The following is a 27,992-nucleotide window of genomic DNA, read 5'->3' as shown; positions in this document are numbered from 1 at the left end:
ACTGTTGAATCTCATTTACAAGAGACTTGAATGTGTTTTTACAAAAACTAGTTATATGTATTGAAAGGTTATTTTTTATTTTATTTTTATGTATACTTCCTGTTTGGACGGAGCTGTTGCCTCTGTGTTCTTCACTGTATTAGAAGTAGTGAATATGTGTGAGCTACAGCGCCTGAATTACTTTCAATTGCAATGGCATTTACAGAACGTAAGAAATATGCTCACATTAAATTCTGAGCACACTGATTACACTTCTAGATGTTTATACTTATGTAAAAAAAAAAACAAATCAAATCCAGAAACACAAGTCTGAAAATATGTCATTTGTAACTGGAAAATGTGAAGCTCGCAGTCATGATACACAACCTCATTTTGTTACAAAAAAACAATCCTCCTAAAATATTAGTAATTATAAAAACAAGATTTATTGTTTACAACGTACATGTTGCATCAAACTACTGCAGTCATAAAAGTCAAAGGTATAAAATAATTGTTTTATGTACATTTTGCATAGTTCAGCTCAAACAGGTTATTCTTCACGTGTTCATATGCGTCTTTATGGCATTTTAAAATACATAACTGCTCCTTGTAGTCCCATTAAAATGTCAGGTTTGATCTTTGTGCAGTCTTGCAACAGAGTAAGCTAAAGCTAGTTTACCTAAAATGCATGAAACTACATTTAGTATATGATCCCTTGAGAACATACTGTATTTCACACCATATACATATATGAACAAAAGTTTAATACTGTGCAAACTGCAACTTCTAATAATCCATTTGGGCCAGCAGAAGATCAGTTCTGCTCACTTGTGTGTTGTTGTATTTTACATTGTCAACATGTACCATGAAAGTATGACTGGTACTCTTCTGTGTATAAGGGACTCGGATAAGCAAGTATTGGAAACATTTTTGCACTTTTTCATCTCAAACATCTGAGCACGATAAGAGCATTCAGAAACAGCATTTTGATAAATATTATCATACAAGTTATTACACTTTGGGAGCCAGCTTCCCAACATGACCTCTGTGATTCCTGTATATTCATTGTTTTGCTTCACTCAAAGTCTTCCTTCTTTTATCTGGTGTGACTTTTTTTTTTTTTTTTTTTTGATAAATAGAGAAATTAAGTTGTCGCTAATGTGCTCAAGGGTTTTAAACAACCAATAGTCCTTTAAAGGTTCACACCTGCCCAAGTCGGGAGAGTTCAAACAAACAGAGCCATCTCCGGTATCCATGGTGACACAGAAGAAGGCTTGCATCCCTTTTGGCCCAATCAGGCATCTCATCTTCTTCCTTCCCAAAGAGAAAGTCATCATCGTCGGCCACCATGTCAGTGGTTTCACCACTTCCCAGGAATGGGTGTGCCGCACTCATACCAGCCCACGTAGGTCACGTGTGACTTTCCTCCGATCTGTCCAAAGGTGACAGGTTCCTGTCTCAACGCTCTGAAGAATCCTGATGTACAGACACACAGGGATGATGTGAGAATCCTCCAAACAATAAACATGAAATGCTCAGTTAACAGTTAACCAAAGTACCTAGCCTGCTTGGTAGCTGGTCAGCGAGCATTTGGGTCCCAGTTCGGCCATCCAGGAAGGAATCGACAAACTGACAGTGGTCCTCACCGTGGCCTGTCTGATCTCCTATGTTGTAAAACTTCCCTACAGTGTGGAAATTATCTTTAGTCGGAGAGTTCATATTGATACAAAGAGCTAAAACAGTCACAGTGTGGTTCAGTTTTCAATTTGTCTTTTGCTTCTGCACAGCAGCCTGCATGCATAGACTTCATCAGCATCCCTGCTAGTGGGTCCACTCCTTTACCATCTGCTGGGCAACGACCTGGGGAGAAGTGATGACGAGCCACAGAGGAGGAGTTTGCTACTTAAGTGAAGAGGAAAGTGTATCCAATGGAAAGAGGCTTTGCAAAAGCAAAAGGAGCATGGATCTTTCAGGGTGAAATTGATGATAAAAATAATAAAAAGTTAATAAAATAGCCGTAATGTTTTCCACATTTCTTTCCGGATGTAGTCTACAAAGTGCAACGGGGTCCATTGGAAGCACAAATAAGGGCAGTTAGTTGGATTGAAACACAACTTTGCTGCTTAGAACAAAGTTCTGCTGTTGTAGAAGTTGTAGCTTTGTATTAATGTGAAGCTGTCTACTGAACTTGAATAAAGGCCAGACATAAAAAATGAATAATCTAGTGGGAACGTTTTCTAAGTTGATCTGCAAACCGACTGATCTGTTTATTCAACCCATGTAGTTAAAAGGGTCCGAACAAGCCGCTGGATCTGAGCACCTGTTTTAAATGGCATAAAAACTCCTTCCACCTGGCTCGCTGCCAGGTCACCCATGTGGTAAATGGTGCGAACCCAGTAACTGAAGATGGACAAACAAAGTTACTGAATAGGCCCTTCCTACGATTAGGTTCAGTCATTTTTCTGTGGGTAAATACCAGTGAGTGAGTCGCTCAGGTAGATCTTGTATCTCAAAGAGTTGCAGAGCTGGATGCCCACAAACTTTCGGTACCAAGTTCTCTTCACATACTGCTTTCCGTTGCATTCAGAGTAGGCATCGGCTTTAAATGAGAACTGAGTCCAGATGGCATCCTTGCCTGTAAGGAAACAATTAGAAATAAAAACTTAGTAGAACATTTGTGGTGTACAACACTACTTTAAATAGTTAGATTATAAATGTACTTACCTGATGCATGCTCGCTCACACGTGGATCCGCTACAGATGTGAGGGAGAATTTTAATGAATAATGTTGTCAAAACAAATTAGAATTAGCACACTACAAACCCAGACTGGTTTCTAGTTTGTCATTGTTTTTGCAGTGTTTCACATCAAAATACCTGACTGATTGCACAAAGGCAGGAGGTCAGTGAAGCAAAGCAGCCTCCTTCAGCATTGTCATTTAGAGTTAAAACGCAACAGCTGATCCACCCAGGGACACACGTCAGCTGCTCTCTGAGTAGTCGGATCACCAGATGGAAACCTGCCTCTAAGGCAATGCCTCAGACTTTTAACCACTAAGACTCCAGCACCATGCTGAAACTATTAAACCTACACGTCCTTCACAGCCTGACTTCTTTGATTCAAAACAACATCTTAACATCCAATACATCCATCTATTTAGCAAGTCTAAACACATTAACATTTAGCAAGGATTAGGTGAAAATGGTTCTGAAAACTTGCCTGATTCTGTGTTAAAAGACACAGGATCACTGGAGGGCCCAGTTCCATGCTCATTCTTTGGTGTTACTGTGAATTCATACCTGAAATGAAAATAAGTGTTGACTACAATACATTTTAGTCCCATAGAGAAAAAGAAATAAAAAGCACAAGTCAAACTTTAAGGAGCTTCTAATCTGAAGTCTTCCAATCTCCAGAGCTGGGATGAATAATATTTTAATAGCTTTGACAGTTAAGTATAGGTTCACACTTAGACTAACGCTAACTAACACACAGTCTCTTACACACACACACACACAGGGTTGATGGTTATTCCACGTGCAGTATTCAGATGTGCTGGCAATAGTCTGTGTAGCAAACCCAGCCCAGGGGAGGGTTCTGCAGTCTAGAGACTCCAGATGCTGAGATCTAATTAAAAACTCAGTGACCCACTCCACCTCCACCCATATTTCCCCACATTTTTGTCACTCTGGCTGCTTTCTGTGCACAAAACCAAATGTGATTCATTTCATGGACTGCCAGAGTTCATATGAATCCAAATATAAACAAAAGAGAACAGACAGCTGTGCACAGCTATTTAATATCTTTCTCCTAATTCGATGAACAGTCAGCGTTACCAGTGCACTCATACTGGTGCATGCATACAGTAGTATTTACCAGGGTAAAAATGATTAACAACAACCTTATAACTGTGTGAACCAGCTAGTTGACTCAAAAGTCCCCTGACTGCCTGGAATATGGATGGGTTTTATTCAAATGTTCACATACTTGCTGTCTGGAGTGAGATTCTCCACAGCTGTGTGTGTCTGGTTGGTCGTCAGTATAGACACCTCCTGTCCATTTGGTCCAGTGGTTGTGGACACAACCTCATACTCTGTCAAGACAGAAAAAAATCACCATAAATACAGTTTAACACCTCAACTATTGGATTTTAATTAAACTGTGACCTTTCTGTGTGAACTTTGCATGTACATCCCGTGTATGTCTGGATTCTCTCCACAAACTCTGGCTTCCTCCCACCGTCCAATGACATATTAGTTAGGTGGTTACTCTAAATTGTTCCTTGGAGTGAGTGTGTGTGTGTGTGTGTTTTGTTTGTCTCTCTGTATTAGCCTTGTGATGGACAGGCAACCTGTCCAGGGTTTACCCTGCCTCTTGACCAATTATTGCTGGGAAAGGCTTCAGTTTCCCCGCGACCTTTAACTGGACTAAGTGATTAAAAACATGAATTATCAACAATGTATTTAGCATAATCACTGATCCAGTGGAGCTCACATTACTTTGTCATAAAAAACCTAATCAAAATGATATTTCCAAATAGGAATGCAATGATGTAATAGCATTATTGATAATTTTGATATTAAGTCAATGAAACTGCAATATTTTATTAATATATGAATGACTTGATGAATTAATACCAAGTAAGAATTAATAACTGAGTAAAAAATTACAGATGAAAGCGAATTCAATTTTTCTGAATTAATTTAATCCTGCTATATAAAAAAGGATAAGAACATACTCTCAGAAAACAACTGTTTACAGCGTGTTGACAACTACCAGGCTGAGTTTCACCAGACGTGGCTTCACATTGCAGACAGTCTTTCAAGTTTCCATTCTCTACCTGTAGTTTCATTATCGGATTTCTCCCAGTCAAGAATGACAAAGGATGGGCAGCCTTCCACTGTAACCACAGTGAGGTTGGATGGTGGCACACGAGGAGGACCAGTCACATTCAGATCGCTACCTTCCTCATCAGGAAAGTAAGCCATGGAGGAGGTGATGGAGCAAGGCTCATCCGGTTTCTTATCTGTTTTGTAGATAACATGGGGAGCTACAGGGATAAACAATTAGAATAGGGGTTATAAATATAAATATAGATTTCATTTAGTGGATAAAACTGCAGAGATGTGAAAAGGCACAACGTCTTACCCACAAAGCGCTTCTTGCCCATAATATCTACCTCTGAAGCAGGCAAAGGCCTGAAAATGGAGGAGTTTTCATTTATGTCAAAATGGCTGCCTGAAAAAGAAACAATAGGGAGAAGGTGGGGTTAGTTGCATGTTGCCAGCAGTCCCTGGCAGCTCACCGTGTCCTCTTCTTTTACAGCTCTGGCCTATGTCACAGACCATCCAGCCCAGCACCTGCTCTGGCCAGCACTCACTTTTTATCCTCAAATTTTTCTTCCTTCTTTATCTTATGTCTATACATATATGCAGGCTGCATCGCCACAAAATCCTCTTTAGGATTTTGTACATACAAAGACGGGAAAGATGTTTTGTTCCAAGATTTTTCCTACACTTACAAAAGTCCAGCCACTTGAGTTCAGTTTTCATGTCCCTCATAAGAACCATAAAAAAAGTGTTACTCATACTGTTTACTGCTGGAGCTGCTGTGGTCGTCTGCTGCCTGGGCTCCTGCTTTGGTTTGGCTGTGACCACCGTGTATGGCTTTAAGATGGACTCCTTGTCTCCTTGTTTCAGGTCCATGGGTTTATCTGAGGGCAGTGAGCAAAAGGAGGAGTAGAGATCAGTTCTTGTCCTTCAGCATCGGATTAACAGTCATACACAGTTGCAGTCCATCTGCTCTGGCCATCCTCACCGAACAACTCAGTGGCCTTTTCCTGGCTGCTAAGGGAATCAGAGAATGCATGTTGAGTAATATCTCTTGTGCATGTTAAAGGAGATAACGGCTTGCCAGCATTTATCTCCGGAAACCAAGGATGCCCAGATGCCTGAACTCAAACACAGATATGCTTGCTTTGTACCCACGAGCCCAGCAAGATGGATTAGATATTTAGATAAAATTCTCCTTTGTGCATAAGAAAACTATATTCTCCTATCTAGAGATTTGAAAGCACTTTATCATTTATAGAACGCAGCTTGATGGTCCTCAAACTGTGCATCATGCATGCAAGGTCCTGTGGAAAGAAATGTGAATTAAGGTTAGAATTAAAGACACATCGTAAAACAGTGACTGCCGTACAGAGGAATGACAGAATTACATTGCGTAATTGATTCCATAAATTAATTTCAATTCAATAAACTATTGTCATTGCAAAAGTGCAATGAAAGTGACACAGACCGCTCTCGTGTTAAAACGATTAAAATAAATAATTAAACACATAAATAAAACATAGAAACAATACTCTAAAAAAACAAGACTATTGATAAGATAAGATAATGCTAAAAAAAAGTATGAAAAAGTGATAAATATCAATAAATTACTGAATAAAGTGATGAATATCAATAAGTTACTGAATTAAACTGTTACTTCACTTCACAGGTCTCCTGCACTTTATTTTCACTTTCAGTTTTAGGTTGTTTGGTTAGGTTTAGGAACTACACTACAAAAATACTCATTTTAATTTTTATTTAAGGATTTTTTTTTAAAGGGGAGGGGCCTAACCTTTCTGGGTTAGGTTTAGGAAAACATTGTTAGCTGCATGATTTTACCTGGAAAACACATATATATTTCTGAATCAATAGATATGAAGTTTTCACTAAATTTAATTACCACAGAGTCAAACTAATCCTAAAGTTTACATTTGATCAAATGATCAGGATCATCTAAAGAAGTGTTATAAATGCACATTAAATAAAATCTTCCTCTTTTTACACACTGCACATTCCATTTCCTAGAAAGCCAAATTGCAGTAAGCTGTAGCTCAGCAGGAAGTGCCATCGTCTTCCAACTGAAGAGTTGGGAGATTGATTCCAGGCTTCCCCTGACTATGTGCCCAAGTTGTCCCTGATGTGCCGATAGTATGTATGTAAGTTGCTTCAGATAAAAGCGTCTGCTATATGACTGTAGAATAGAATAGTCTGTTCACAAACACCACTGTTGCCCTCACCATGATCATTAGGTTTTCCCACCAGGTTGGGTTTCTTGTTGCCAGGAACAGGCGGATGTTGCACTGCTGGAAATAGTGGGGATAAAACAGCCTTTATTCAGGTTAAATTCACAAACAAAACAAAGAGATGCCCAACACTTGTGAAGCGACACAAAGCTGAAAAGAAGTGTTTCTGATTAACTGAACAGTGCATTGAAACTGAAGAATGGCAAGTTTGAGGATATGTGAAGAAGGAGACATTTAGAAAAGCAGAAGTGTGCATGAATACTTTGTGACAAGTATGCAAACAAATGATCAAAGCAGTAATAAAGCAGACAGACAGATTATTCATTAACTTTGGCCCTGCAATGGACTGGCAAACTGTCCGGGGTGTACCCTGCCTCTCTCCCAGTGATTACTGGGAAAGGCTCCAACTTCCCTTCAACCCTTAATTGGAACAAGTGATTCAGAAAAGGACTGTCTGAAACTTTGTGAAGTGCTACCACAGAAAAGCATAATGACTTCCAACGAACAAAAATCCATGTTTATGTTGAGGGGGGGGGGCTTTTTTTTTTTAGTGCTTTCCCTAAGATCCCTGGGAGATATCAGGAAATAAAAATCCTGCTTCAAGCTCAAAGGCAGCAGGTCTGATATCTTAAAATTTCACAAAAAATGAAGCAAATTTAATGTATTTGGTGACAAATAGCAACAAAGTGAAATATGATGAAATCAACACAGTTACAAAAAGTAAAATTCTTATTAACACAATGGTTTTTCTTAAATGTGGTGTTTTAAGCTTTCCCAAATTACTGTCTTACAGAAGGTGAAAAAGCTTTTTAAAGGGAATTTCCTTTGTATTTATCATGTCTGCATCACTTAGATACCATTTTTAAGTCGTTATAACTTGTTTTAGGAGCATGCACTCATCTTGTGAGGTCATATCTTGGAGATTTATTAAAGGTCATTTTGTTGACACGATACAACAATTGTGTTTTGAGGCCATTACGCATGTCTCTCTTGGAGCTTTTCCTTCTTTTCTCAAGCTGACCTCCCTCTAGATCAGAATAAATCAGTGATCTCTGGCTTTACTGCCAAGACAGAGGAGTTGAGGATATCAAGACAAACTGAGACAACATCTGCCGGCAAGTCTCACTGATTAACAGAGAATAAAATGTAGGAGAGCCTCTAACTCATACAATGTAACTGTTCGCAAATGGCAAACATATGCTCACATGTAAAATCACACAGTATGGGGTTGCAGTCCTTTAACACGACAGTCACAAGACAAACAAACATAAAACACAAGAGTGTTTGGAGCATTAAGATCTAGAGCAGGGGTGTCCAAAGTCGGTCCTCGAGGGCCGCTGTCCTGCAGGTTTCCCATGTATTCCTGTTCCAACACATCTAGCTTCCACTAAATGGATCAAACAGCCAATGACGTGCACAACTGATTAAGCTCTACTACTAATTAACTTGAATCAGGTGTGTCTGAGCAGGGATGCATAGAAAACCTGCAGGATTCTGGCCCTCGAGGACCGGAGCTGGACACCTCTGCTCTAGAGTGACAGCTCAGACAAGTGATGTCATGGTTGACCAGGGAGGAAATGAGAACCGGGCCATGGAGACGGGATGCTAATTATATATGTCAACAAAACGTCTGCATAGTATGCGATAAGACCTGGTCTAAAGTTTCGACGCCAGGTGTGTTTGGTTTGCTGTGTCAGTCAACACAGATTCAGTTAAAAAAAGAGGTGGGAGTGCTGATTTCTGTCAGATAATTTCATCATCATCAGTGAGAACATGAATACACATCCAATCAAAACAGAGAGATTCACAGTTAATTTGGGAATGTCATTCCCAGGAACTGATGGTGAAATACCCTCAGGAAATTTGGCTCTAAGAGGCTGTTGTGAACAAAAAAAGGATACTCTATTTTTGCTTTGGATTTCCATATGGAGTAGCAATGTGTTTTAAGATATTTACTTTCACGTAACCAACACTATTTGCATATAATAAACAAAAAAATTTAATCAAATTAAACAAAAGAAAAATAAAGAAAGTGGAAAATGTGTTGCAAACATGTGGCACTTCTGTCTAAATTTTTGTTATTGTCATCATTACTGTAAATGGAAGTAAAACCTGCTATCCAGAGCGGTGATGCACTGTTCTACTGTGACCCCATAGATGACTATAATGGAGGAGTCATCAAAAGAAAACTTTCAGCCACAAAACGTGTTTTGGTCTCCGAAATTCATCACTTAAAACAGAGCTTTCTGACTCCAGTGAGCATAGGTGTGTTTTGTGATGTAGGGGAATTTGAATTAAAAAAAAGGGGGTTTCTGTTGCTGCTTGAGACATGAGGAACACTAACCTGCAGAGGCAGTAATTGCTCCTATAGTATATGAGAAAATCATTGACCAAAGTTGGGAAACAAGAAACAAAAAAAAAAAAACATCTGCAGGACATAATGGAAGACTCTAAGTTAGTTACAAAAATGTTTGCAAAAAGGAGAATTTAAAAGGACTGAAAATCCATTTTTATTGTCATACTTGGAGAAAATGTAAAAGGCTGGCTTGTTTAAAGTATTTCATAGACAGGTTACCCTATGTCGCACCTTTCCTCTTTTAACCACTCACAGCAACAGAAATTTTGACAATGGATGCCCAGACTTTTGCATGGCACTGTATAAACAGTCACATTGCACTTGGATGTGCAGTTTGGCAGACAAAACCGTTAGTCCTTTCCATAGAGTTGCTTCCAGTGAGCCTTGCGACTCCTTGAAGACCTCTGAAACGGTCCAAGTTTCCAGCAATAACACACACCAGCTGTGACATGGGACTGAAGCACAATCTCTCTTCACAACTCCAAACAATAAGAACTAGAGCAGATTCACCATTAATTTATGTGGCCCAGACGTGGTTTGCCTCAATAGTTAAGATGGATTCAATTACTCTAATTAACTGAGCTTGCCTGGCTGAATGGAAACAATGTGATTGACCAAAAAAGGGAGCAAACCACATTCCCCATTCCCAACATTCACAATCAGTCTTCTTTAACTAATCTGAACCAGCTGATTGCAGGAGCATTTGTACAATGGAGCAAGCATTACATTGAGAATAGTTACAGCCAAAATTATAATTGCATATGGCTTCAGTCTAGGTCAAATGTAAGCTAATGCAGCTTTACCAGTCAGAAAACACAGAACATGATGGGACACAAAAATTGCAGAGCATGAGAGGATGGTGACAAAAGTACATATCAGTGTAGCAGTGAGTGACAGTGCCTGTTAACTTGTTATTTTGTCTTGTCTTTACCAGGTTTTTCTTTGGACCTCATCACAGGTTTAGGGAGACTATTGCCCCTGTGATGCACGCCATTGGCTGTTGGAGGGAGAGAAAGGCCTGTTATGACAAAGATACCAACACCAAATAAGAAGAAAGTCATAAAGTCCAAAATTGCTGCTGGTTTGATTTTTTGTTGCCAGTGTCAGTGACAACAAAGCTGAAGAGGTTTGTGTATTCAGTCTACTTTTACAGATGTTCTGGATGAATCAAATGGAACTGCCATGGCTCAAAAGCATAAATTTCTTGCCTTTTGACATTTGCTGCTTTCTTTTCTACAACTCTTTGGGGAGTGTGAGTTTGAAGGAGAAAGAGATACAGAGACAGAGTGAGAGGCTATATGGCGGCTGGACTGTCTGCGCAATGATGGCTTGGCATGCTTGGGGAAAAATGTGGTGTGTCCTGGCCAGTTGCTGTGGCCAGACTTCCCACCTGGCCAACAAGTGGGACTGTAAATCATGTTAACGATCCTGACCCTGAAATGCAGCTTATGGATAAGGTGTGAAATGCACACCAAGCACATATGGTAGAGTATAGACAGCATATGTACAGTAAGAAAAGGTGAACGTGAAGAGAGCAAGGGAAAAAGAAAGGCCACGAGTTTGTTTTGTTTTTTGTCATCTTCTGTAGCTAAAGATGCTGGGCTGCGGATAAAGTATCTGCTTGGGAAAAAGAAATTAGGATTACCGCCAGGTTTGCTGGAGCTACGAGAGGTGGCTGTCTTGGATGGAGGAAATGGTCTGACACCATGATTACTGGGATTAGGAGGAACCCGGGTGCGAGACATTGTGGTGTTTCTTTCTGCTGTAGGAACTGATGAGTTAACAGCTGAACGAGGGGTTTCAGCCATAGATGATCTGGCGACGCCTGCACCTAGATGAGCAGAAAAGCAATTTTAAGTTAGAGAAAATCTGCTTCTGAGCTCGAAGGCTTTACCTACATGGAACAAGTGATGAAGTACTTTAATGAGAAAGAATGAAAGGAATGCGGACAATCAATGAAATGACAGAAAGGCATTAAGTGAGATCCTAAGCCAGTCACACTGCTGGTTGTGAGTTGACAAGGGTAAGGCGAGTGTGTTGTGCCAACAATGGACGCACACAGAGAAACAGGTAGGATGACGGTTGGGGTGTGTAGACTGGCAGGATGGAGATGGAGATGCACAGAGCACTGTTTTCCATGTGATTTGACAAAAAAAGCAGAGATGGTAATGGGACAAAGCTGTTATGGGATGTTTGTTTACCAGGATTGTAACTATCAGCCTTCTCTGTGGCCAGTTCAGGTCTTGGTAGAGGCTTGCCCTCTTCTAGTGGACTAGGAGCTGTATGAAAGAAAATTGACTATTTACCTGGGATTATATAGTATAGATATAGTTTGGACTTTTAAAGGGGGCATCACTTACTCTTGTTTGTAAAAACCTGACCCAACTGCTAGTTTAAAAATCTATGCAGTGTTAAAGGATTGTTTTCATGACTAAATCAGTCTGACATTAATAGGAAATCCTAGCAGGTTGATGAGACAAATGATCTGTGAATTTGTTGATGCCAAAAAAGTTTTTTTTCATTCTTTTATGCTTCATAAATGCTACTTAATATGCCCCCTTTAAAATGTCATTTTAAAAATATTTAAAGAGGAATGCTGATGGCAGAATGTAGGGTCTTTACCCGTGGGAACTGTCTTCCTTGGGGTACCCTGGAAGCAGTCAGATTGGATCCTGGTCTGACGCAAAAACTGAAGCCCAGGCTGAGGTTCTTGTTGGACTCTGGATGACTGGTGTGGGTTGAGTTGGAATTGGGCTTTTGGAAGCTGGGGACATAGCTTACTGTTTGTCTGATGTTGTGTTTGGTTCCTATGCTTTGGCTTTGTTGGGGGCTTTGGTTGTTGTTTTGGTCGAACCCGCAGCTGAGGATTGGACTTGTCCTTGGGTTTAGGTTGTGGTCTGAGTACAGGTTGGGCAAAAATGGTTGTCGGTTTATGTGTTAGCACAATTAACTGGGACTGTGTCGTCTTTGGGTGAGATTGTGTTTGAGTTTGTGACTGATTTGGAGATTGAGTCTGTGACTGAAGTCGGGGACTGATATGAATCTTTAGTGGTGCCTCCTGGACATGAAGCATATGCTGAGGTGCTGGCTTTGTAGTTTGGAAATGTGCAGTAGGTGTATGCTGTGGAGTCAGTTGAACTTGTACTTGAGACTTTCTATAAGTCTTAAATTGCTCCTGTGTTGGAGGCAGAATATGGACTTTGACCTGGGGCGTTGGTTTAGGGTTTGGTTCAGTCTCCAGTATTGGTGTGGTTTGAGGATCTGATTGGTGATGTGGTTTCAGTTGAGGTTGTGAAAGAAGGTGTGTTTGCAGAGTGAGCCGAGTTATTGCTTGTGGTTGTGCTTTGGTTTGGTGCTCTGGCTGCGATGTTGCATGCAGCTGTGGTATACTTTGGCTGGTGAGTATTGGTGAAGGTTGTAAAGGTTGTAAAGGTTGGGGCTTTAGCTGTGGAGGTTGATTTTGGGATTGATGCTTGGAGTTTGACTGAGCTTGTGCTTGAGGCTGAGATTGGGACTTTTTTGGAATGTTCTCTTCATATTTTTCCAGTTTGGCCTGGTATACTGGAATGGATGACATTGTGGCTGTTATGTGTACATGAGGATAGAGAGTGGAAGTCTGAGGAAACTCTAGGACAGCAGGCATCTCTGACCTGGGAAGTCCTTCTCCTCCTGGTTTGTGTGAAAGAGACAAAATATGGCAATGAAGCCACAACACTATTAAATCTCATTTCAAATGTTGTTTTCTGTAGGGATGATTGATTTACTAAATGACATAAAGCAAAAACTTATTTTTTATTATCTAGAAAATGATGAAAACAAAAAGTTCTGGGAGCAGCATAAATTTAGACCAGCAAAAGGGCCAACATCTATTGACCTACCAACACACATAGCAATACTTGAACTGAAGCAGAGGCGAGACAATAACTTCTATCTGGCATCAGTTTGATAGAGCAGGTCCAATTTCAAAGACAGGCAGACCATATGGAGCTATTTGCAGGGAAACAGCCATGTTACTACATGCTGTGATGGCCAGGATGTCTGTGAGTGATGGCCATTTAAATTCATTGGCTATGCCTCTGAGAAGCTGTGACACATGAACAATAGTTGCTGACTGATCGCTTGCTGTGGGGTTTTCATAGACCATTCTAAATTGGTTGTTCAATCTGGTCAGATGTTCATCTCAGTCAGAGGATGAAAGAAAAAAACAAAGGTCAGAAAGTAAGAGAGAGAAGAAAACTGCAGGACAGAATCAATAAGCAAAATGGATCTCAAGTTTTTTAACAGGCCTAGTCAGTTTTAGACTTTTGAAAAACAATGACCTTCTTTGGGTGATTGGTCTCTAACTTGACTGAATGAAGTCACTCCTCTAATGGTCACAATTTACAGTCCTAAGTTGTAGTCATCTTTCAGCTTGTGTTGTGCTATCTATCTCCCCCACTGGTTGACGCTGACGCGACTGCTCAATATCACTGTTGTCTTTAGCAACAGCTGCAATAAACTCCTATGGTACATTTTGCAATTCAATTTTGCAAGCCAGGACAAGCATTGACCATAGTAGAGCTGAGATAAGTTGCTGGAAAAAAGCAGAACACTGGGAATACTTAAAGAGACATGCACAAAACAATATGCCCGATCTGCAGCGGATCTATAAAGTCTCTTTTTAATAACAAAAAATATTACAAAGGTAATTCATAGGATATGTTAATCAGGTTCGTTTTATGCACTCAGCAGTAATCAAAGTTTTTAATTCCATTTTATTAGTATATTGCAGAGACTACATTGATGACAGAAATTTTGTTAAATAAGACCCTAAAACACAAGAGCTCCTCTAAAAATGCCAGAGTGTGTGTTAGGGTTTATTAAAACAAACCTGGATACACATTACATATCACAGACATCCACTGTCACATACATCAATTTATGCATGACACAGGAAATTTATGGAGACAGGGGCAGTTTTGGATAAAGTGGGAGAGGAAAGCCAAGAACACTTGAGGGAAATAAATATACATGTAAAAAATTAGACAAAAAATATGTCAATATCTACTCCTTTTTTTTGGTAATAATTTGCACATATTTGCTTTTGTAATGCATTTGTCAAAAAAAGAGACTTTATGGACAGCCTGTATTTATAGACATGTTTTCCTTCTTTTTCCTTGAAGGATAATTGAGAAGTTTAACACATCTGAAGTACATTGAACCAGATTACCTGCACTAACCCATATGCATGCTACCTCAACATAAAGGTTATGTTATAAGCTCAGCTTATAACAGAATGAGTTGCACTTGTTTCTGAGAAACGGATACTATTCTTCTCCATATCTCAACTCAGCAAATAGTTATTCAAAATTATGTAAAGCTTTATGAACCCTTTTAGATGATATATGAACCCTTTAAAAATGAAAATAAAGTAAAGAGTAAGACACAGAGTGAAATGAAACTTCCAGACAGAAAGAAAAAAGATGAGATGATTTTGCATAAATTCCTGCTGGAGAAAAGAAAAGCATCTGCTTCATGTAGTCTTGTCGTGTTGTCATGTTTCAATCATTTGCACTGCACTGGAAGCAATAAGCAATAATAAGTAACAATGCAAATTAAAAAAATAATGCAAAATAAATAATTAATAAAAGAAATAAAAGCAGAGGAAAATTGAAGAATATAGGAACAGGTGTTATCTGTACAAAACCTCACTCCTCACTATGAGTAAGGAAGGACGATTCTGTATGATACTTCTGGCCTGCAGACTTTTCTGACAAATTTGATAGTTATAACCTGCAATGAAACTGCAGAACATTTGTTGTAAATCACTGGAAAATAACAGGAAAATCAGAAGATGCTTAAGAGCAATACCTCTACAAAGTATTGTTTTGCTGAGATGCCACATAAAGGAGATCACATACCTACAGTACCACCAGCTGGACACTGCAGTAAGGGTCGATACTATACTCTCAAAGAGCTTGCTGTCTTTGTGTATTCACTTATTTTAAAAAAAAATGCACTGCAGCATAGTAACAGTCTGCCATTTCTATAATTAGTCATTGAAAGCATTTCAAGAAAAAACTGAATTTGTTGTTTACCAATTGGCGGCTTTTTGACCACAGGCAGTTTGGGCCTTGGGGTCGGCAGAAATTCCTGTCTAGTAGTTGTGGTGGAAGCTGAGAAATATAGAGTAGGTTAGTAGACCTGAGGAAAAAATTAATTATTGTATGCCCTGTGTGGAAAAAAAACAGGATAAGTTAAGATTTCAGGCAGAATAGAGTGGTCAAATATGGAGGTCAGAGAATTTTCTAAGCCCTGAAGGTTTAGGTCAGAAAATCTTTTACCAAGAGTTGTTTTTGGGACTATGTTGTGGCGGACAGGCTGTCTGACCCAGGTCCTGTTTTGGGGAACTGACAAGAACAAAAGAAGAAATTAAAGTCAACATTCAGAGGTCTGAAAAGAAGAGTCAATAATAATAACCAGTAGTCTACATATCAGCAAAACTTAATACCACAACATTCAGAGTTTATTGCTGTACAGACAGAAGAAAAAACATTTGGATGCAGAAACAAGCCATAAATCCAGAGCTGACCTGTTGTCTACTTTGAACTTCGCATTTCCCAGAAAAGCATTTCTTCCATACAACAATCCTCTTCCTCATTTTCAGCTAAATGTAAGACTTTTTAACCAAGGGATATAACTATCTGTCTGCTGCTTGTTCTTGCATTCATTTTTGGATACTGGCACAAATAGGGGGGAAAGAAGTAAAGTATGACATTTGAAGGTAAAGAAATCCCTCTTGGATCAACATGTAGTATGTTAATGCAAAAGCCAAACTGCCAAAGCCAATCTTGAATTTTATGTATAAAAAAATCCTAATCTGTAATGTTTTTTTCTGAGCTATATTTAAATTCTCTACTAATGTTCATGAATATGACAACATACCTTCTGTTTAATCTTGCTCACAAACAGATGTATGTGGGTGATCTTTACCTCAGCTTTAGATGATAAGATGATACTTATTGCAAATCACTACAACACATTTCTTTCCAAACAGCTAGATTGTAGTGGATCTTAGCAAAAAGAAAACATTAAGAGGCTCTGTCTGCTGTCTGATAAATCACATTTCTTGTTAAATTTCTTTTAGTGTTGAGTCTTAAAACAGGGGTCAGGGAGCAGATTGGAAACAGACATTTCAGCTAAATCTAGTTCAATGCGATAGGTGTCTATTGGCTTACCGTGCTGAGGTGTGAAGGGGAACGAGTGAGAATCTGGAGTTAAAGGCTTCTGAAGGGTGAAAACAAGAAACAGGCAGAAGAAACAGCCATGAGCCTATGATCATTACGATAAACTAGTTTACTTTCCATATCTGCCTCTGCATTACATAACGTATACATACTCTGTATACAATGTGAAATTGGTAAAATCCTTGGTTTGACATTTTCACTTTACAAAGTTTCTCATTAGATGAGTTCAGTTGTGACAGAAATCAAGTGCCATCCTTCTTTTTGCACTCCTTTCACCCCTTTGACTCTTCCTTTGTCCTTCCAACTCATCTCGCCTTTTTCTCTCATTCTACTCCAAAACTTAGCTTACTACAGACTGCTCCGCTTGGCTTGGCCAGCCCTTGATGTCATTTCCATTCAGCAGTTGGATGGAAAATTAATAATGCAACCCTGACAATAGCAGGAGTTCAATGAAATGTTCAAGAAGGACTCCAATGCATTGTATGCACATTCAGTTCCCAAAAGTTTAACTGAACTTTTTTTCTCTGTATCCATATATCAATGAAAACATAAAAAAGTAAAAAATCTCATATTTATTGGGGATAAGATTTGTGTATGCGTTACATACCACAGGGTTGACTGGTCGTTTATAGATTTTCCTGACGACTCGCTCTAGAATCACAAGAGAAAATCTGTTTTAAAAATAAAGGCAATTCTTGTTATCAAGCAATAGAAATAATGCTGTAAGAATGCACCGCGTCACTTTTCACAAGTATTGTCTTCATATTAAGTAACTGGATCTCTGTCCATATTTTACCATCTTTAGAGTACTGCTATGAGATAAGAATTTATTTTTTGCATTAAGGAACTTCACTTTAAGTCCTCGGTTAAAAATAAAATACTTAATCTTGTTTTCAGCACCATAAGATGGGCTTATGGAGCTGAAACATATCCATCACCAGTCAATGCTCTTGCTTAGGATTTCTTTGCAAAACAACACTGTTTAAGAAAATGTAGGCGACGCAGCCTGCATGTATTACACCTAAAATAAGCAGAACCTAATTATTTTGGTTTGACTATAAAACCATTTTCTCACCATATTAATGATCAATTAAATGAGAAGCAAGTAGTCAAAACTACTACCAGAAGTCAGCTGGGAGTTTGAAACTGGTTGGCTAGCTACCACTTAGCCCAGGAATGAGGAGATGCTAACTGCTAATTGCTAATTGCTAACTGCTAACTGCTGAGATATGGGCGGATATTAATAGCGCCCCATTCACTGTTTGAGAGAAAAAGGTGTTAAGCCGGAGTTTGCAACCTTTACAGTCATAAGAGATATTTTTGTCATCAACTCAGCTAAAAAAAAAGACAGTTTAGAGCGACAAATGGCCTTTTGAAGAAAGACAACTTACAGTTATTTTTTATCTTTGATAAATATCCACCATGAGAAATTTGCTATTTTCAAGAACCACAAATCTATATGTACTTTTGGCTTTAGAATAAAGGCGAAAAAAAACATAAAACTTTTGCCAAAAGACAATAGATACATTTTGGAGATGTAGATATTTTTTGAAGAGTTATTTACCTAAAAAGGATACATAGTTTCCAGTCTAATGAAAGAAATCTTAATGCCATTCATCTGTGGAAATTCACTGCAAGAAAAAGGATCTGAATACCTGAAGTTGTTATGATTTTATATTTAAAAAAAAAAAAAAAAAAAACGTTTGTATTTATTCATTCATTCATTTTTATCAGGTGCTACTGTGAAAGGTCCAAAGAGTCACTTGAAGCTCCGAAGTTGCTGGTTGTAGACCCCTGGCATACAGTCATAAACAGGCCATTTAAAGGCAACAGGAGAGGATAACTTTAAAATGTCAAGTTTTAAGTAACAGATGATCATTTAAAGGAGTTATAACCTGAAGCTGAACTACTTGTTATGAATATGAAAGGTACACCACAAAAGTCACAGCAGGCAGCATTTCAGAAGAGAAGAATGAAACGTACCCTCTATCCCTGCCATGCTGACGTTGTGAAGGACTGGTTTGCTCCACATCCCAGTTCCATCTTGAGATTTAGGCTGGACACCAAACTCATAGACTGTGTTTGGCTTTAGATTGTCAATAACTGTGTCACTGGTAGGGCAGGTCTGGTAGTTCCACTTCCTGTTCTTCTCCCGATAACGCACCATGTAGTGTCTGAGCAAAAAAACACAAAGATAAACAGATAAAACCTTGATTCAAATAAGAAGCACACATGACGAGGTAGCAAGAACTACAAGAGTTGTTTGTGGAAAAAATTATTAGACCACCATTGTTTACCAAAATTTCATGTTAATTTTTAATGCCTGGTACAACTAAAGGTGCATTTGTTTGGAAAACAAGGTTGGTAGTGAAGTTTATTCAGAATTACAGTCAGATTGTTTTTTTATTCCAGAAAATTAAATTCATTATACGTCTGTTGTGTGAGTGGACTTCCCTCCTAAACACCTGCGTGCTCAAGCTGTCCTGAATTCACCTACGTAACCTGAGAGACTTCAGGGAGTCATTTACTACACATGCAATTGCAGCAGAAACATACAAATCTGGTTCAAAGGCAGTTGGCCACTCCACCATCTGTTCCTCTGTTGCTATAACAATACAGCTGGCCTCCACGAAAACAACAGGCTGAAGATGAAATCTCCATGTTTGGTTGGTACATGCATTACAGTACCAGCTGTCTTTCTGTCTTTTTGCTTTCTATGGCTTCACACTGGAGGGGTAGATGAGGAGGGAAAGGATGAAACTCTTCAAAGGTACGACCTGATGTAAAAGCCACAGAGATCTGCACCCTATCTGACCATTACAGGAAGCTGCTAGGTGTTTTGTTGCATATTTTTAATTTAAAAGAAGGTCAGTGGATGAAGTTTAATTAAATACCTTCTTAAGATGCATATGTCAACTCACCCATCTTCTATGCAGTCGTTCATGACATTTGCTTCATAGGGGGTTTTTAGTAACGTCCCCCAGGACAGGAGAACTGAAGTGGGTGTCACCGATCCGATAACCACATGTAGCGGCTTCTCCAGCTCCACTTTACCTGAAGACATTTCATTTAATTTAATTTCAACATTTTTTATTCTCTTTTCTTCTCCATGATATAGCAACAAATCAAAAACCAACAACAGAAAATATACTCCAGAGTTACAACAACTACAACACAACAAGTGTAGTATATTTCATGGAAAAGAAAAGAAAATTAAACAGAAGGTATGTTGTCATTAAGTAGGACAAAAAATTAATCTTATTATCCCTACCCAATCCTCATTTCCAATACAAATGTGTGTTTTATTTGGAAGAAAAGCTTATAATGCTTGCCTTAAAACAAATGATGATTACTTTTTGACTTACCGGTACACTGTTTTTTCACCTCATTGGGTGTGGTGGGCTGGACGGCGATAAGGTATTTGGGCTCAGCATCTAAAAACAGAAGAGGCTGAATGTTAATATGTTCTCAACCCATAAGGACGTCTTCAAAGCTTTCATGAGTTAACATGATGAACAAAATATATTCCATGTATGAGCAGTCTTACCAAATTCAGTTTCATACGGCTGTCCATTCTCTGGCAGCTTAATGAATTGTTTGGAGAACATGCTGCTGCCATAACCAAGGATGTAGCCCTCAAGCTTTGTGTCGGCGTTTGGTCGTACAAACTTCATCACAATGGTGTCTCCAGTGGCACTGATTCGGACTTTCATGTTCTGGCGCCTCACTGCGGAGTTAGGAGAAGATAGCACTGATCCTTAATATAGTACAACAAAGATTTTCCATTACTGTTGTATTGATTTTATAAATTTAGTACAACAAAAGGCTAAACAAGTTCTTAACATGGAAAAAAACAGATAAAAAGATGACAACTGCATAGATCTTCATGACAAACGAAGCATCCAGGCTTCGGGTGATGTAAAATAGAACTGATGCAGTACAGTATCTGGGAGTAAATGTGCAGGAACCTTATTAATACAACATAATGTATAACACAACAATTCCCCAAACTTGACTCTGAGAGAGCATGTCGTAAAAATGCAAAGTAAAGTTAATTGCATAGAAAACACTGGAAACCATACATTTGGTGCATATTTGACTGAATGCTGATTTGATTAAGCTAACTTTATTTATAAGCAAAGCAGTGATGGTTTTTTAGAAGTCTACAAGTACCACTTTGTTGTTTTTTTTCTTTCATATCATATGTAGAACATAGTAAATGGTTCATGTATTTCTACCACTTAATCTGCTGCGTGTGGCATGACTTCTCGCAAAGAAAGCAAAAAGAAGCAAACAAGAAGCTTTTCCAATCCGATGGTTCTGGAAATCTCATGAATGTTACTTGGACATTTCCAACCCACTGAATCATGCTCATGACAATGAACACGCCTCTCAACACCACTACTCATTAAGACCTCCAGAAATACAGAAAAAGCCCAATGCATTAAACAGGCTTGCGACCTCCTAAAATCCTAAAACCCATTAATTACCAGGAAATACCAAAACAAGTTGCTGGCCAAGGGGACAAAGACACAAAGAGCCCACTCTGAAGTGTCATGATGTGTGTTTTGGTTTGGACTTTTTGTGTCTCAGTTTCGGTCTTATTTTGTAGTCTTTCCTGTTTAGTTCCCTTTTGTCTTGTTTCCAGGTCAGCCTTGTTCTTTGTTCATTAGTTTCACCTGTTCTCGTTAGTTCATTCCTGTTACCTGTGTCTCGTTTTGTTCAGTGTAGTTAAACCCTTAGTTTTATGTTCTCCTGTGTGGGTTCATTGTGTTTAGTTTCTCCCCTGTGTCCCAAGTCTCCAATGTTCCTGCGGCTACTAATAAACCTGCTTAACTCTGCATCTCCGCCTGGCGTCTCTGCATTTGGTTCTGGCATCCCCACACCCAAAAACATAGGCAATTATATTATAAAATGTTCTTGTGTCATAAGGCACATAGAAAAATTCATAAAAGAACAGCTATTGTAAACTCCTTTCTTCCATCCTCCCCGACAAGGTATAATAATGATTTTAAAGCCGCATGGATACCACTAAATTAGACAGAGTAGCACAATCAAAATGTCACAGAAATGAATGAGGGTCACAGAATGTCTCTCAAATTGTAGAGAGCGGTGAGATCCTCCCTTTTGAAGAACTTAAGAAAAGGGAGAATTTAATTATTAAAGAATATTTTTTTACAATTATCAATTAAAGTCAGTTGTTTCCAAACTCTCAAATAAATGCTTTGATTATAATTTTGAGACTGATGAAAAAATTCAAATTTCTATCGTCAAATAGATGAGCAGTCTCAGGTTTATATAAGCTGTTGATTCATTCTTCTTTTAAATCCAAACTTAAAAACAGTCACAGTGGGTATTTGACTTAGGGGTCCAACTCACACCCACAGAGTGGGAAAACATTTGGCGTGATATTAAAACAATCTCTAAGTCTGTCAGAGGAAGAATAATACAGCTGAAGATTCTTCACAGAGCATACATTACTCCCTCCAAACCGAAGAAAATAGACCCATGTTAAACCTTTGTTGACATAAATGTGGACAAGTAGGTAATCTATTTCACACGCTATGGCTCTGCCCAGCAGTCAAATTAGTTTGGACAGAAGTCTGTAGGTTAACCTCAGTGCTTACCAATACAAACATAACTCTGTGTCCGTCCTTGTGTCTGTTCATAAGGTGAAAAGACCATAAAATTTAAAACAAGATTGGAAAGGAAAACAGTGGGTTTAGCATTTTTGGCTGCCAAAAGAATAATTTTACTAAATTGGAAAACTCACAAGCCAAAATGCTTCTCCGTGGAAACATGGTTATAGGAATTTCTTAATCTTATAAGCATGGAAAGAATAACAAATATACGAAATGACACTATTGCATTGGCAACTGTCAGAAATAAGTGTTTTCTGACTACAGTTATAATTATAGCGTTGGATGGTTTACGTCATTCACATCTCAAGAATATCGGCTTTCCGATGCAGTAAAACATTGGAAGGTACTTCGAAGGGAAACTGAACAAGATACGTGTTTATTGGTTATACATCGTACTCACAGGGCATCTGGTACCAACAGCTGTAACAATCAGCATCATTTTGTTTTGTTTTGTTTTTTACGGTTAAAATCACAAATAAATCTACATTGCATAAAACTTCCAGCCCTCATTGTCTCCAAGCCTTATAACAATGGACTTTCTGGATAATGGCTTACTTTTCACCTCTGCAGCACATGTCCTTGGCTAATATTTCCGCACTAAATGGAATAATGGAACTTTGCATTAGCAAAACTGCCAGAGGCTGCCACATGCCAAAACAGAAACTGACAGTGAGAGAGAGGGAAGCCCTGGATTTGAAAAACACCCTCATGCTTTTCCATGTTTCCTATCAAAACTGCATTCATTTCAACTCTCCCATCAATATTTTTGATAAAACACTTGAGGAATTGGCTCAGGGGGAGAGGGGCTCTGACTGCATGACGCATTAGGAAACTTTTGGCAGCCAAGTTTTGTATCGTGTACGAGTAAACACTGGATCTGCCCCATGACAACCTGTCCACCTTCCTGCCATTTGGCCCATACACCACTTAAGGATTGTTCAGGCTTATCAATGTTTCCAAAATAGCAATAATAAAGTTTTAGGAATGAATCCAGAGTTTACGTTATTAATCAAATATCATAGAAAGGAAAATAACTAATTTGCCAAAGCTGCAAAGTTTTCTTGTGTGTCTGTGTGGTTTAAATGTGAAGAAAACAATGACCCTGAGGGCAGCTTCACTCATAAGCTTAATGAAGACATACAACCACACCAAAAGACAAGCAACTTAAGCATAACGAATTTCAGAATTTCACCTTTACATGGATTGATGAACAAGCCCTCCTGACTCACTAAGATTAGGTCTTATTGGAACATCAATTAAACATCAAATGCACCAAAAAGAAGGGGCAAAAGGAAATAAAACGCGCATGAAGAGATGCAAAGTCGTTTGCAAACTGACTACAAAGAGATGTAAAATGATCACAAACAGATGTACCACTCAGTTTAATCTCTAATCATTCATGTGCCCTGAAAATGATGGCTGTTGTTACATAAGAGAGCTGAGCCCATTGATTATAAGCAGTCCGTGCTAATCACCAGAGAATTAAATATTACCTTTATTTATTTATTTTTTTTAAAAAGAAGACAACAAGTCACTGTGCCATAATTTAATATTATTTCCTCACACAGTCAGAGAACACTAGATTACATGATATACTGTATGGGCGGTTTGAACAGTGGCCTTTTTGTGTGTTGTTTGCATGTTCTCCCCATGGTTGTGTCTCTGTATTGACCCTGTGATGGACTGGTGACCTGTACAATGTACCTTGCATCTCTCTCAAAGATTGTTGGGATAGACTCCAGCTCCCTCCGCCATAGAGGCTTTGTTATCTGTTTGTCTGTTAGTGTTCAAGATAACTCAAAAAGTTATGGACAGACTTTCATAAAATTTTCAGGGGTTGTTGGAAATGTGAAAAAGAAGAACTAATTTTATTTTGGTGGTGATCCAGATCACTGTTTGGATCCAGGAATTTTTTAAAAGATTCTTTCATTTGTGCTTGGCGGAGGTCTGCACTCTCCTAGTGCTTTTCTAGTTGGAACAAGCGGTTAAGAAAATGGAAGGAAGGATGGATGGATGGATGGATGGATGGATGGATGGATGGATGGATGGATGGACGGACGGACGGACAGATGGATAGGTATACTGTATATGTTGTACAGAGTATATCCTTTCAATAAAAGCATCTTGGGTTAAATCCACAGAAAGCACAATGATTTCACCACTAAACTCTGGGAATCAGCCAATGAACTTGCCAGGTTTTGCAATGAGTAATGCTACATCATTCAATAAACATTTGTCATCGTCATCCTGATTTGGAATAAAACCAAGAGAATGAATTGCTGCTGGACAGAACAGAAAAACAACATTAAGCTGGATTATTTATTTTAGCTGTGTTAAGCAACTACCTTGAATCATCAGCAGTGAAAATGATCCTCTGCACAAGGCATCCGGTTAATGAGTTCATCTTTGTGTAATATCATGTTTTTCTATATTATGGCGTTTTAAAATAAAACCAGAACAGTATGAGCGCTTTTGGTTTTGAAACATCTTTATTTTACTGTCAAAAATTTCCACCAATGACAACTTCCTTTCGCTCTAAAGATGTTCTGAAAACAAGTAGACTGAGATCAACACAGATTTTTATGTCTATGCTGAGGTTTTAATGAAATAACAAATGAAATGCTTGAAATATTTCCTGGAGTTTTCTGAACTTTTCTCCTATTTTTTTTTTTTTATTCATCTCTTAGTTTTGGTGGGTGGAAAGACACCAAAAGACAAGCTCAAGCTGCAGCTGACATTCTTGCCATATATACACACGTAAAAATCCAGTTTTTGAGTGTGTGGTGAAATTTCAGTGAGTTTTATGCAGCTCTGGTGTGCAGTATTCTGGCCTCTCAGGTTTCAGGAGGAGGTGGAGAGGAGACTTGGCCTCCTCCACTGTGGAGACAGATGTTTTATGGTGCTGCTTGGTATAACAGTCACCTTCATTTAATGCAATGAAGTGTGAAAATCTTACAGGGTTTGAAATAATTTAGCAGGCGATCTAACGACAGCTGACCTATATAAGGTCTTGCTGGAGCAGCGACAGACCAGTGTAATTCAGACCAGAGAATATCTGCTGTAACTCAACAGGACTCTCTTGTTGCATCCTTCCTTGGCAATGAAATCCCTGGAGTTTACTGCAGACTTTACTTTGCAGTCCTGCAACAGAACACTGTGCTTGGGATTATACTTCTATATTTTACCCTTCAGCTTTTTCTGCTGCAGGTCTGTCCGCTCTGACACTATATCATCCCTGTGTCAGATTCAGCTGCAAGCAACAGCTGTTTCCTCTTTCCCTCTGGCGTTGCTCCATCCTGTCCTTCACCTCCCTGATTCAGTCTCATAATATTCATTTTTTTGTGTCCTTTACTTTCCTCTCTCCTGCTTTATCTCCCTCTAATTAATCTGTACATGACGCAAGGCCATGCTTGGTCTGGTACTGCTGTAGTTTGCAAGCCATGTGTTGTCCTCGAATGGGTTGGCAGTAAATAACTTCTTGTTTTACAAGTGATACAGCTCATTAACATACAGATGGAAAACATATTTAAAAGCACAAATATATAAATGGGAATTAAAGCCTTGGAAAGTGCAATGACAGAAGAGTAGACGCTCTTTACAGAATAAAAAATGATTTCCTCCTTACCTCCAGAAGGAACACAGATATAGGCATTTAGCCTTGGTCCAAAGGCAAAAACACACAATTCCCTGTGATCTAGCTGCCAAAGCTGCACACTGAGGTTTGTCTAGAAGCCAAAATCAGCCAGCACTGTAAGCAACTTTTTCTGCTGTGCCAAACCTTTTCATACTGTATCACCGTCAATCTGTCCAAACATTATAGACTTCAAATGTTTAATAATGTTTAACTTGCAAAGTGCCTGAGAAGAAAATGAAAAAATCAGAGTTGGAAAGCAGCTTTTCAGTGTGTTTTCATGTGTGTGAAATGACACACTACAGTAGTTGGACAATGAGACATCATGGAAAACATTTGTGGAAACTTTTTTCTGCCCTCCAAGAATGTTGCGAGAATCCTAATCAGTCGGAGGAGGTTCAATCTACTTATTAAAGGGCTTTTGTTTTGTAGTTTCCTCTGTGGCATTTTGGAAAAGGAAAAACAATATCAGGGGCAACGGGTTTAGACCTGTGAGACCAGTCTTCATCCAAGTGCTGAAAAACACTCCACACAGCAAATTTAATTAGCTTCCCGGATGTTGATATTTAGGCACTGCTGCAAATCTTTTCCTATCTTTGGTGAGGTTTTTAGTAAATTTCTGTTTTGTTTTTTTCCCGCTGAAGACTACTGAAATTTCTGTTTTACTTTGCTCGATTTCATCAAGCAGCTTGAAAACATTTATTAATTTATGTATGAAGAAATAAAAACATTTTCAAAACATTTTCTAAAAGCATTAATCATTCAATCCCTTTAGATCATCTGCTTTGTGGGAACAGTTCCAGTAGAAAGCCATCCCATCAGGTTGTCTTACAAGTCTAAACCTTAACCCTCAACCTGAAAAGACTTTCATCAAACCTTGGAGAAATGACCATCTCATTTCACTTTGTCTGCTTCTCTCATTTCAATGACACGTGCAGAAACCACAAGCTTAATAAAAAAAAAGAAAAATGTGCTCACAATCAAAGTTACATGTAAAACCAGTCTGGGGACGACTGGGAATAAGGCGGATTTTGCCCCTTAAGGTTGAGACTCAGCAATATTTTACAGATTCATGAGACCATATCAAATCCACTTAATGAGTAGATTTAGTTGCTTTTATAGATAGAAAAAGTTTTAACTATTACCAATGAGTGTATAAATAACTAATCATATAAACTTATGCAAGTACATATTAGGTTGTCTTTTTGCTAACAAGAGAAAGCCTGAATTGGATCTCAGCAAAAATCAACAGTTAAATTTGACTTTCCTGCCACGGAAATCCAAGTCTCCCCACACTTCTGAATCCTTCTGAACAAAAGCATAAGAGCAGATTTTGGTTTGTCTTGTGGAGAAAAAAAACACAGGGGAGTTTCTGTAATGTTAATGTGATAATCAGGTCTGTAGCTCATAGTAACAGTTAGGTAGCAGATAACAGAATCAACAGAACTTCCTGAGCAAGAGAACTGCCGAATTCAGCAAATAGTGTCCAGTGTTTGGTTTTGTGATTCGATACGTTTTAACTGCAAATTTTATCTGTAAAGAGAGAGTTTTGAAAAAGCATCCTTCCATCAATATGTTTCTTCTCTCCTATGAAACAACCATTTTACCCACATATTGTCTTTTCAACCCTATCCCAGCATGCATTTGGCTGAAAACAGCTGAATACCGCCAAATCCTCAATCTGTCTAACAGAAACACATGACTATAGTTGGATACCTACAAGGCAAGAATGAGCACCATTCTTTGATGCATGCAACAAATGCATCACATGTGATCAACGGCATCACCAGATGTGGATGTCTTACTGGAAAATTTTACCCACCTCTGCTCCTGTGGGGAGTTGGGGGACCAGAGAAGACTATCCCAGCAATGAAGGCTATGAGTAAAAGGACCAAAGAGCTGTGTGATTGCTGCTGCATCCTCATCACTCTCAGGTGTGATGACTTGCTAGTAAGCTCAGGGATCTCAGACTAGCAGCAAGTCACAGAGGTAGACGCTGTCTTTGTTTCAGAGAAGTGTGTGCGGCTGCAGGAATCAAGCTGGATGCTTCCGGACTGGCTGTACTTCTCTGAGCTGCTGGGATTGG

At 38.8% G+C, this 27,992-nt stretch overlaps 1 protein-coding gene across 3 annotated transcripts; it reads right to left on the bottom strand.

Moving 5' to 3' along the window:
- Positions 1-84: 84 nt before the first annotated feature.
- abi3bpa (ABI family, member 3 (NESH) binding protein a) lies at positions 85-27,992 on the bottom strand. Of its 3 annotated transcripts, XM_079254469.1 has the most exons (23): positions 27,729-27,992; positions 20,181-20,360; positions 19,999-20,067; positions 19,555-19,687; positions 18,617-18,807; positions 17,241-17,284; positions 16,625-16,673; positions 15,731-15,796; positions 15,485-15,562; positions 12,030-13,076; positions 11,609-11,686; positions 11,053-11,238; positions 10,339-10,404; positions 7,046-7,111; positions 5,567-5,689; positions 5,125-5,214; positions 4,817-5,026; positions 3,964-4,069; positions 3,199-3,278; positions 2,704-2,733; positions 2,456-2,614; positions 1,539-1,661; positions 85-1,455 (listed from the first exon to the last, which is right to left on the bottom strand). In XM_079254469.1, exons 1-23 carry the CDS (start codon positions 27,829-27,831, stop codon positions 1,340-1,342), a joined length of 3,393 nt encoding a protein of 1,130 aa, XP_079110595.1. In that variant the 5' UTR covers positions 27,832-27,992; the 3' UTR covers positions 85-1,339. The 3 variants fall into 3 exon arrangements, with proteins under 3 accessions (XP_079110595.1, XP_079110596.1, XP_079110597.1); XM_079254470.1 differs by lacking the exons at positions 11,609-11,686; positions 12,030-13,076 and having other exon boundaries at positions 90-1,455; XM_079254471.1 differs by lacking the exons at positions 11,609-11,686; positions 12,030-13,076; positions 15,485-15,562 and having other exon boundaries at positions 90-1,455.

The sequence above is a fragment of the Telmatherina bonti genome (assembly GCF_933228915.1).
Source record: "Telmatherina bonti genome assembly, chromosome: 15".
Classification (NCBI taxonomy): domain Eukaryota; kingdom Metazoa; phylum Chordata; class Actinopteri; order Atheriniformes; family Telmatherinidae; genus Telmatherina; species Telmatherina bonti.
Note: the sequence above shows the minus strand (reverse complement) of the source record. Positions and strands in the feature narration are given on the sequence as shown.

Excerpts from the sequence above, each read along its gene's own strand:
- abi3bpa (XM_079254469.1), bottom strand. The coding sequence starts at position 27,831 with ATGAGGATGCAGCAGCAATCACACAGCTCTTTGGTCCTTTTACTCATA. Across the intron at positions 7,112-10,338 it reads GAGGTCCAAAGAAAAACCTG|CAGTGCAACATCCGCCTGTT; the intron begins GTAAAGACAAGA and ends CACTATTTCCAG. Across the intron at positions 3,279-3,963 it reads AATCTCACTCCAGACAGCAA|GTATGAATTCACAGTAACAC; the intron begins GTATGTGAACAT and ends TTTTCATTTCAG.